The 12,022-nt window shown below is 31.4% G+C and overlaps 1 protein-coding gene across 1 annotated transcript in view; it reads right to left on the bottom strand.

Annotated features, from left to right (window-relative positions):
* LOC148234197 (discoidin domain-containing receptor tyrosine kinase B-like) overlaps positions 1–12,022 on the bottom strand; it is a 74,131-nt gene that overhangs the window by 7,422 nt on the left and 54,687 nt on the right. The window contains exon 2 of the mRNA XM_088188316.1: positions 6,965–7,133. Within this exon, the coding sequence (XP_088044442.1) occupies positions 6,965–7,046 (82 nt within the window). The 5' untranslated portion in view covers positions 7,047–7,133. The remainder of the gene's footprint in view (positions 1–6,964; positions 7,134–12,022) is intronic.

Raw genomic sequence — 12,022 nt, 5'->3', positions numbered from 1 at the left:
TCGGGAACGCATTGTGGAGGATGCCAGATTCTCGAAAGACAATCGTTCAGACAAAGAGCCTACCATGGCAATTTTAATACTAAGATCGCTTCCCGAAATGTAAGCCGAATCGGGAATATTCTGCTACAATGAACGTTGAAGCACAACTGCCGCTTATCGCAGTCTGTTCCGTATCTCAGATTATGTCTTAATGCAATCGAACACCAGGATTGGAATTTAGAATAACACACAGTAAACAGTATGTTTTTACTTATATACGAGGGATGTTTGTAAAAAAAGAAACACGGCTAGTGAAAATGAAAGCCATTTTTTACTCAATAGAAATACTTTCGTTTTCACTTGAGTTCGCGTGACTAGGCTTCAGTTGTAGCAACGCCTACATATATAGTATGTTTCAGAACAGCCGTGTCAAGTTTCAGTCCCGTCGAATGCAAGTTTTTCAGCAATCCATTTATTTTGTACCAAAATCAAAACCAATGCCGAAATTGTTTATTGCAATAGACAAAAAAATATTCAAGAAGTTTTCAAGAACTATTTTTTTTAAATGCGTGAAAAAATATTAGACTATCGGAAACTCTACACGTTAGGTGCAGGTTAAAGAGCAGGTGTGAGAATGAAGGCATTGTAATTAAAGATAATTTAAGTTGTGTTATAAAAGTATTTTAAGTCAATGCTAAAATGATTCGTGAAAAATAATAACATAATTAGTTAAAATACTACATAGTAAGAAAAATTAAAAATACATACTATTATATATTAAAATTTTATAAAACAAACTGGACCAATTTCTCATAGCTGACATAAAATAGATCAAAGTTCAATGCCAGCGTATTAAGGAGATGGATGGTGACAACCATGTTCTGGCTATAAAGACATCTTCCGGAACCCAAAACGAATATAATAGTTTGATTGTCATCTGCAGCTTTTGGTAGTATATAAAAATGCTTAGCGACATATATATTTTTATGAGAATTCAACTAATCGTATTCCAACGGTACTAAAATAAAGACGCTCGGATATAATTAAATAACCTCCTAAAGATGTACCTCAAGAACCTTTACTAAGTTGTTTTAGATTAAGAGCATTTGGTTTTTTGGAAATTAAAATAGAAGACGCAAATAACTAACGGATCGTAAAAATGAAATGCGTTCCTCATAATAAATCAAAATATTTTGGAAAATTTGTTGTAGATGCTATTTTCGTTTTAAGAGAACCTCTACTTGCTCTCAAAAGTGATTTTAAGAACTCAGATGGAAGTTTATCTAGCTAGAACGTTTCCACCGAGATCGTTAGAATAATCTGATGGCTAGCGGGATCGAGAAAATGACACAGCATGGCTACACGGAAGAGCAGACGGTTGATTGAATCCCATCTCCATAAAGAATCTTATTCACTGTATTGAAAGAAGGAGTCCACAACATATTTAATGCATCTAAACAATTTTAAATCATCTGCATACAGAAAGAATACCTAATAAATATATTCATAAATAACTTGAAGGGGCCCAGAATGGACTCTTTAAGAAGGGGTGAAATACTCTTTTGAGAATCGGCCGCCATAGGTTAGAATACGCTCGGGATAAGGATTCCGGTTTGTTATTGTGTGCGTGAACTGTGTGGCTCAATACAATTTCGCTCAGAATTTTAATTTTTTTATTTTAAAAGAAAATATATGTTTATTTAACATACATACATCTGAGCTAAGTTGGAAATTTCAATGGACAATTAAAAATATATTATATAATCGAAGAAACCAGACATTGATGTCATTAATTAAATATTTGCAAAATTCAAAATCTTTCACTAGTCAAAAAAATAATGAAGTCTTTAGCTATTCTTCAAAAGCAAAAAGATATAAAATGGGGAAAGAAATTATTCGCAGATTGTTTAATGGCTCGACGACTCTATTAAATCATTAGAATCCATTAAATAAATTAAAAAATTATTATTGGCGCAACGATAAGAATAATAACTTTTTTAAGCCTTACAGAGAATAGTGTAAAAAAACCAACAACGTACGGATTAATGGAAAAATATTTAAAATATTTTAATCCACGGGTAAGAGAACGAATAACTTACAGTGTATATTTGAAGCCTTGATATCAATTAACCCAGATATGCCCAAGAAATTTTGTTCTCTTAAAATTTCATTTATAAATAAAAAACAGTGGCACAAGTTTAGTGACCTACCCATGGGGCAGTGGACATATCTGGGTTTTAAACCAATATCAACCCAAAATTATTTCAAATAAATCACTAGAGAAGATCGAACTTCTGTGCCACACTGCACTTTAATGACGAATACCAGCGTTGACGAATCAGCGACTGTCCTTAAAAGAGAAAGTGAGACAACGAAGTACACGCTACACCGCTTCTCCCTCTTATATACATGTACACGCACACAATAACAAACCGGCATCCTCATTTGAGCAACCAAGGTACGACAATTTTTTTTGAATAACCCATGCCAAACTTTGTCGAGGGATTTCTCAAAATCTACTTGTATCACAACATTGAGAGATTTTGGCACTATTTTGGTGAAAGATAGAAGACAGAACAAGCGGGACAAAACCCATGTTATTGAAACCCATGTGATATATGGTCGCGCAAAGGAATTGGACCTTTTGATTGGAGAGTGCGGAGCTATTAGTGCATTTTGTGGATTTCTTGAAAACAAATTTAAGTTATAGTTTTGCAAGGATTACAAAATTGTAGTGAATGTTATCAAGCGTAGACAGCAACTATCGCTAAACTAGACGACTCGCTCTTGTAAATTATATTTATTTTGTACCATAAAAGAAGCCCAGAACAAACTTTGTAAAAGCGAATTTTTTGCTTAATTTTCGTGGCTGCATTATTAACACCAAATGTTTGTGCCGGATCTCGAATTAATATCCATGGTTCTAAACTAACACATTTAGTTAGTCGTTATCTTTCGTCTTCTTACTAGAACCAAAATTGCTGCTTACATTTCTCAATAGTATTGAAATTTTGTGGGGTCTGACTTATTGGGTGAGCCATGAGCTAGGTGGCACTCCAGCCACAACGACTGAAGTAAGAAATCCAATCCCGATATCCCGAACGATTTTCGATACCTACCAATCTCGGGATTATAAAAAATAATCTCGAAATCTTCAGGGTGGGCTATTTTATTAATAAAATTCGGATTGAATTCTATAAAAAAATGTAACTCACAAATAATAAATAGCACCAAAAGTCAATAAAATAGGGATATCCTTCATTATTAAGTTGACATCCCTGCATTACTCACACACGCTCATTCGTAATTATGTATCACTTACGTAACATCAATTATGTATTACTCATTGAATTCACTATGTTTCTGAAATTATTTACAAAATGATTTTAATTTAATTTTCAATAATCATGTTGGGAAGAAGACTATCAATATGAATTCACTAATGGATATAAAAATATTTTTTGATAATTGATTGTAAATCTGAAAAACACGACTTCAGAGATGTAAATAGAGTGAGAAAATTCATCATATTATTTAAAAGTTCACTCACTAAGAATGATGCTATTTTTTCCCAAAATATTTGATGGAATACTTTTCATAATATACGGAACCGATTTTTTTTAAAAAGAAGTAAAAAAAAGGTAAAATTCAATAAATGCGATTGAATGAAAATTGCAGCAATTATAGAAGTTTTTAAACCTCTAAAATTAGCTGTTGAAGCACTTTGCCGAGGTGATTCCAACTTGTGCTTAGCCGACGCAACTCTTAAATTTTCAGGCAGTTGGCCGTGCTTAAATCTGCATTAAGCTCAAACTGCGCTAAAAAAACATGTAGAATAACGAAGGCAAATAGATTTGACAGATACATATTTATTTATTTAATCCCAAATCTTTTGATGAGATTTATAATATATATAAGTACTTTATATATAGAGATTTATAGTACTTATCCTGAAAAAAAAATAATCTTAGGAAGTGAATTAAAAAATTAGTGAAAATGTTAACTGAAGACCATGAGAGCCACTTGGGGCAGTCGTTTCACTCACAATTTTCATCAGTTGAACAAATAACGACGAAAAAGCAATTACACGAAGCAATCAAAAAAATCTTGATAACATACGAACCGAAAGTTTAAAATGACCGTAATAAGAAATAAATGAACGTATTTGAAAATGGCGTTTTATGTGGTCATCACCTCGAACTGTTATACAGATATCTCATGACAATACCTCCGAGGAGTGTGGAGGCTGAGCGGGATTTTTCAGGCTGCCTAGACACCAAACTTAGATCCGGACTAGAGTCTCCAATTACTCGAACCATCAACTACTCGAGTATCGAATATTAAAATTTTAAAATACTCGAGTACTCGAGTACTTTCGAGTATTTACCAAATGTACCAAAATAGCTATTATTCAAATTCGTGCACATATAAATAAATAAATAAAATACTTAGTATGGTAATTTTTACAATTATTTTAACTTCACGAACATACTTTTTAAAAACAATAATGCAAAAAGTGTCTCGAATTTAATATTACTGCTAACCTTTGCTTTTATTATTCCCGTTATGGAAAAAACCCTTTCCGTTGCTGTTGATGTTGGTCTTATTGTCATTAACGCGTTGGATAAGGCTTCTAATTTATATCTGTTTGCTTTTTATAGATATAAAATTTTTTGAACTCTCTTTTTATGTTCTCTTCTTTCATTCCCTTCTCTGCTTTTCTCTTATTTCCTTCGACTATTGACAAAATAGCATTTTGTAATTCTTCTTGAATAGATTTTTTTCTTAACAATATACAATATTCTACTCCTTCTGATTAATGCGAAGAATTTAAATCTATATCCTTCGAAGATATATTTGGGTGAATCCCTTTCACTCTAGAGCTAAACGGTTCACAAAGAACTGACTTTACTTTAAATGCCTTTAAAACACACAATTGTTTTGATTTATATTTTAAGCTGAGGGATCAGTATAAACAATTTACAACACTTTACGCTACAACTGCATAGTCATAAAATCTAAAAAAAAAATTTGTTGATATTTCTTATTGTTCATTGCCATAAATTAGATAAGTCGGGACTGTCGAACAGAAAACACAAAAGAAATTTCTCCGTCGTACCCACTAACATAGCCGACGACCGGTACTATGTAACTATGGAACTATGAAAAAATTATACCTGATAGTAACCGCTCTAACTCGGGACTTCGGGCATAAACGCCAAATAAAAGCAAGACGTTAACCTTTACCGGACCGAGTTAAAGTTATTTTTGTTTCTGAAAGATTTCAAATTTTTTTAATTTCGAGTATTAATCGAGTAATTTTCAAAATACTCGATTATCAAGTACTTGAAAAATAGACAAAAATACTCGAGTATCGAGTACTCGATTACTCGAATTAGAGACTAATCCGGACTAATCGAATTGACATTACATTGACAGCATATTATTAAAAATAATATTTAAATTACTTATTGTATTGTTTTAATAATAATCTAATTTATCTCTATGAATCATAAATATAAATTTAATACAGTAAATAATATACCATAAAGATCAATCATAGACTATGATTGTATTTATAATATATAATAAAAAATAAATGTCTCATATAAAATAAACTGTATTGGTCATTTTTTATACCAATTTTAATAATTTTAGTTATATATTTAATGTGATTATTTTTTAAAAAGAGACTAATACTGGATTCTGGAATCGTAAACTTTTACTCTGTGATTGGATTTCCTTGAAGGGATAGGAACAACAATGTGACTATAAATTTTATTAAGATCTACTGCAGCGAGCTATCTGTGTCTAATTGCCTCTTGTCATCATTTGCTAGCTATTTTTTTAAACTTTAGTTTTTGGTGCTTTATTGTTCATTTTTAACTGTTTTTATTAGTTTATCTTAAATAACCTAATTTAAAGCAAAAAAGTATCAAAACCGAATTTGACGTTATTGAAAAGAGATCGAAAAATTTACTAAAAATGCAATGAAATTTCAACTTTTACTTTATATGAAAGTTAAAACAAAAATAGAAATTATTTTTATAATAACCTTAATCATATAGTCAATTCATTGTACTTATAATTTGCACGAAAGGAATTCGTCTATTTCTGAAAATCGCCATTCATCAAGTAAATTAAATGTGTTGTTTGGTTGGTAAAATTCAACAACAGCACAGATAAAAAGCAGAACCCAAACAAATGGCTTTCTGCATACAGCGGTGCTGCTTTTTCCGTTGTGTACTTTAGCGTTGACAAATTCATAAAAAAATGCCGTGCATCGATTCGGCGTTTGACGACAAACTTCAATTTCCGTTTGTCCGGAAAAAATATCTTTTATCCAGTGAAAGAACTTTTGTAAACAGTTGGTGAATTTTTAAGTCGAAACTTATTGATAGAATAATATTTTTTCTATAAAATTTATTTTAATTCATTTAGCACCATTTTTAATTGAAATTCGTCAAAATCCTTACAATTAACGATACCTTGAGATTAATTTTATTAAGTCATTAAATATTTTTTAATCGTATTCATGATTCTTGATTTAATGGATAATCTATTTAATACTTTTTTAATATATTGATTTTTTAAAATAAATATAAAACTTACGAACTATGCACAAGATATGAGTTAAAGATAATATTAAATAAAACTATGACTTTAAAGAGAAAAATAAGAGTAAACTGTTGTATTGTTATGGAATTTACAAATAAATTTGTATCGAACAGAAAGTGAAAATATAATATACATACATACATACGTGGATAAATTATCATACTATTATTTACTAACTTTTATACTAAAAATACAACGGTACGATGCTAGTAAACATATATTCACGGATTCGTATGAATAAGGTAATAAGGCAAAACCGAAAAGTTTTCAACGAATATTAAAGCATCGTCACGTGGTAGCGCTTTGCTCAAAGCTTTCGAGGAGCAAAGTTTACTAGCAAACTGAAAGTAATTGAATATGAAATTACTCAAGTTTACTGTGTGGCTCGGTTGCAGCAGCAAATTGAATATTGCGACCGAAAAGACTGCTCTTAACTTCCGCGAGGACATAGTTTGGCCCTGACGTCATTCGTGATTCACTGCGTCTTTTCTCATAGTCCTTCTAAGTCCTCGCACCCGTTTTCGAGCGCTCTTTATCTGAAACAAGAGAAAATAAAAGATTCTTTAGAAACTGGAAATATTTTAAAATTATTTTAGCTTATTATCATATTAAGTTTTAAGTTTTTAAATATCTATACACATATACATAAATGTACATAAACATAGGAGCTATAAGTTTCCTTATATAGAAAGGTGGAGTCTTATTTCCTGTACAAACTTTTTTACTTTATCTAGTTTCAATATTAACTTATCAACAAAGTTGTTCCATGTATACCCGTTAAAGTTCAACGATTAATGTGTACATCAAAGTATTATATTGTAAATTAAGCGTTAATTTTCTATTTACATTATACTTTAGCTTTTAAGGAAGAAAGACAAGGATAATTGCAAAATCCGAACTATCAAATTTTAGTTGGTTTTAAAATATGTATAATATATTCACAATACATATTAATCGCGATCATACCACTACTCGCGTTTTTAAAGAATTTTCAATTTTCAATTAATCTGCATATTTCAGATTTATCACGCACCTCAATCTCTTCAAAATCTAATACACATAGTCTTTCTCCACGATCGAGTTACTGGCTTTACGATTGACCAATATTGTAGTATCCAATGTTGTCATTTTTTCTCAGAACTGATCAAACCGTCATCTTCATTAGCAAGATTTTTGCAAAGACCAGCACAGTAAAGCGTTTCATTGTTGATATAACATTTTGGTCCATGGGTTGAATTAAACTTTGGCAACCATAAGACCGTCCTTCACTTATTATTAATAATACTATTCCAGTGGTAACACTTTACTTTTAAAAAACTCTTACCATAGGAACATATTTGCTTTTAAATCAATCAATCATGCATATTTTTTAAAGAGGTATAGAAGTTTATAATGAAATACAACACAGACAAATTATGGTAATGGCCATGGTATTGCCTTTAATGGAAAGATAACTTAATGGCATTTGTGTTTCGGGCATTTGGGCGCCGCGATTCAATTTTCAACCACTTTTTCGAGAAGCTGGGGACGTATATCGGCAATAACGCGGCGAATGTTGGCTTCCAAGTCGTCAATCGTCTCTGGTTTATCGGTGTAGACTAGCGACTTTGTATATCCTCACAGAAAATTGTCACGTCATAATTGTCATAATTTACACGATTTAGAGTCCATTATGCGAAATTATGCGCTCATCAAATCTTTTCTTCAATAAATTGATTGTGGCGCGCGCATATTACGCCATCTTGTTAAAACCATAGCTCTTCCAAATCATTCAATTGCGGAACGAAGAAGTCAGTTATCATGGATCTATAGCGCTCTCCATTGACTGTAACGTTCTGGCCAGTATAATTTTTGAAGAAACATGGACCAATGATTCTACCAGTCCATAAAGTGCACAAACGGTGACTTTATGTGGATGTATCGGTGTCTCAATAATGGCTTGTGAATTTTATTTACTCCTAATGTGACAATTTTGCTTGTTGACGTAGCCATTTAAATAAAAATGAGCTTCAACGCTGAGCAAAATTTTGTGGTGAAAATGAGGATCAAGAGTAATTATTTTTTTGGCCCATTCACCGACTTTAATTCTTGCATAAGCTAGATCTTGCAAGCTCGTAAGCTAAGATTTTTACGCAAAATCTTCCATAAAGTGGTTGGATACGATGGCACTCATTCGGGTCCTTCTCAATACTAGCAGAAACAACTTCTTCTGTGCGCTCTGTATATCGTCTCTGCGGATGCGTATCAATTAGAGTAAGCGTGGTGCGAAAACGATCCATGGATATTCGAATTATTTGCTTGGATGGACGTTTAAGTCAACCGTAAAATGGACTTAGCGCACGGTAAGTATTGCGAACTGAACCACGATTTTCGAAATAAATTTGCACAATTTACAAGTCCATTCATGGAGAAATAGCAAATGAAACTGAGCACATAAAAACATCAGCTCTCAAATTGGCTGTTGCTGGAAATAGTGTTCGCAATTCAAAAAACAAACTTCTAAAAAATCAATAATACTGTTGTAATGTTAAGAACTGCTATTTGTTAAAATCCATTGAAAAATAAAATAAAATGTGGAAATATCCTTATTTTACATAGACAACTCTACTTGATTTTTCTCACCAGAGCTAATGCCATTAAAAGTTTTAAAAGTGGTACATCGCAAAAGTCTACAGATAATACTATTACGTTTTTTAAAAATTAAATTAAGACCATCTTAAGACAACAAGTTACCCCAAATCGTGACGATGTTCAAAAATATAAACAATACGTTGTATTATTACTATGCTCAAAAAAATACATAGTAACAAAGAGAAAAAATCGTAACATATTAAAATAAGTTCAATGACATGATCCGGACCAGCTTCTAGTAGCTGCATTAAATTGATCAATGTGCAATTGCGGCATATTAAGGAGCCGGATGGCGACAGATACAGGCGAGTCGGATACTGTGGACGTCCTGGCTCTAACAGTTATGAATAAAGAACGTGATCGTGAATCTCGAAGATGTTCTGGAACATAAAAATGGAATTTCTCGAGAATAGTTTGCTTATTGACCCTTCGGTAGTTTTAAGAAATGCTTAGCCACATACAACTTTTTACAAAAATCGTATCCCAAAGCTCCATAAGAAAAAAACAAATATCCTCTTACAAATGTATTTCAAGAACCTTTTTGATTTAGATGGAGTATTTGGTTATTTGAAAATTTTAAATTAAAGATACTAATTCAAGAATAATACGAATCAAAGTAGCATAGAGCGTAAGAATAACTGATGGATCGGCAAAGCAAAACATGTTCCTCATAACAAATGTTCGTAGAAGATTTTTCGTTAATCTCGTTCACGTCTTTACCCTTTTAAGATCTTTAGTGTAAGTTTATTTAGCTTAAATGTTTCCACCAAGATCGTAGGAACATTATAGTGTAGGGCTTCTGAGACAGTAAGAGAGTAAACTACTGCTGGTTTTTGTAGTTGTATTGTGAAAATATATGATTGATACAGTTTCGTAGTTTTATTTTATGACGAATGAAATTCAGATCACAATGGTCTCTATACCAGTGATTCATCCCTTGCGCATCAAAAAAATCATTCCAATCGACCTTTTATTGAGATGAGAGAAAATAAAAAAAATATATATCGAAATGATGTTTAGAGATTCAGATTGCCGGGCGTGTAACGAGCGTGGGACTTGTTGATTATTCCGGTCCAGGATAATAATTGTAACAAAGAATTGAAACAACCGCCATTTGGAGTCAGCTGGGTGCGCTTGTAGAACGGGTCAGAAGCGCAATACGTGATCGGGTTGCCAACGGGTCAATTTATAATCCGAACGCCTTGGCTAAACTAGACGTGACGTCTCGTACACTCAGGGCCGAAATGGAAAAGATTTGTCAGATATCAAGATGTATACCTTTCGCGCGAATAAATCACCCTTTTCACACTCGAGTTCCATATCATAAGCGGCGTGCGGGCGAATGGTCACATAAATGATAGCCCCTTGCAAAAGATACTATAGATATAACTTAAAACTATATATGATAAAAAACATCAGCACATAGTTTTAAATATAAACTGGTTCGTTATGTCTCTGTATATTTAGATTTTCATGTTATAATAGTCTTTATACAAAAAAAAACACACATATATATATATAATGATATACGCATATAGTATATGCTACTAATCAGGTCATATTCAGACTTAAATACAAATGTATGAATAGTTCTTAGAATTACTGTTAAAATTACCTGCTAAAATATTTCGGTCAGACTATGCACTTGTAAAAAGTTACACACCATTTAAAGGTGTGCCCCATTATTACAGCCAAAGCTATATATATATAAAACATAATTTAGTGTCAGTGTTATCAAATGAGCAATAAATGATTAAATTAAACTTTGACTTATTCTGTTTTTAGTTTTATGTATCAAACATTTATTTCGCCAATAATCATTAACTAATTAACGCATAAACCCACGCAAGAGTATTGTGTGACGTGAAGAATAGGGTTTATTTAATATCACAATGAATTAGATTTCAATTGGAAACTTGAGTGTTTTCGAAAGGTTAATTGAATATTTGATTATTAAAATTAAATTATAGGGCATATCATGAGTTTTCGGTAAGATTATTGTTTGATAGTAACTTCGAATAGTGTTGTGTTTAAAGGTAAATAAACATTAATTTATCTAATATTAAATTTTAGAGAACTAAAGAATAATATTAGTTTAAAAATATAATATATTAAATGTTTTGTATATTAATTAAATTGTAAATATTATATTTTACACATCTACACATACAAATATTTAGAGTTTGTTGGTTAAAGTATACGAGTTTTTTAGAAAGGAATTCTTGGCTACTGCACCACAAACTTGCGCAAAACGGGATTACGGTTTGAAACTAACTTTTCCGGGGTAAATACAGATAAACTTGCTTTTAACTGCATATTTTAATTCATTTTTTTAACATATGTAATACGTAAATATGTTTTAGTTCAGATTTTCATTCAGATTTACGAAACAGTATAAGTTCATTTAAATTTATCTAACAATAATTTTGCATAAGAAACTATATTCTCTTTTTTTTTCATTAAATTTCACAAAACTAAATAGTATACAAAAATATTGCACAATAAATAAATTTATTGAAAGAAAGACGCGTGCATAATAGGGATTCTGAAGTCTCGGGGTTTTTCGATTCCCGGGACTCGAGACCCAAATTTTTAAAGTCCCGGGAATTCCCGGGACTCGAGACGTTGAATATTTTTCGTATAATCATGAAAAAAAATTATGTTAAAAAATTAACTTATTATTATTAACTTTAATTAACTTATTATTATTAACTTTAATTTATTTATTATTATTAACTTATATTATTTGTGATATAGGTACGATAAGTGAAAACCTATTGAAACAATTTAAAAA

The sequence above is a fragment of the Plectrocnemia conspersa genome, unplaced genomic scaffold, assembly GCF_051122295.1.
Source record: "Plectrocnemia conspersa isolate PC_06_02 unplaced genomic scaffold, ASM5112229v1 ptg000006l, whole genome shotgun sequence".
NCBI lineage: Eukaryota > Metazoa > Arthropoda > Insecta > Trichoptera > Polycentropodidae > Plectrocnemia > Plectrocnemia conspersa.
Note: the sequence above shows the minus strand (reverse complement) of the source record. Positions and strands in the feature narration are given on the sequence as shown.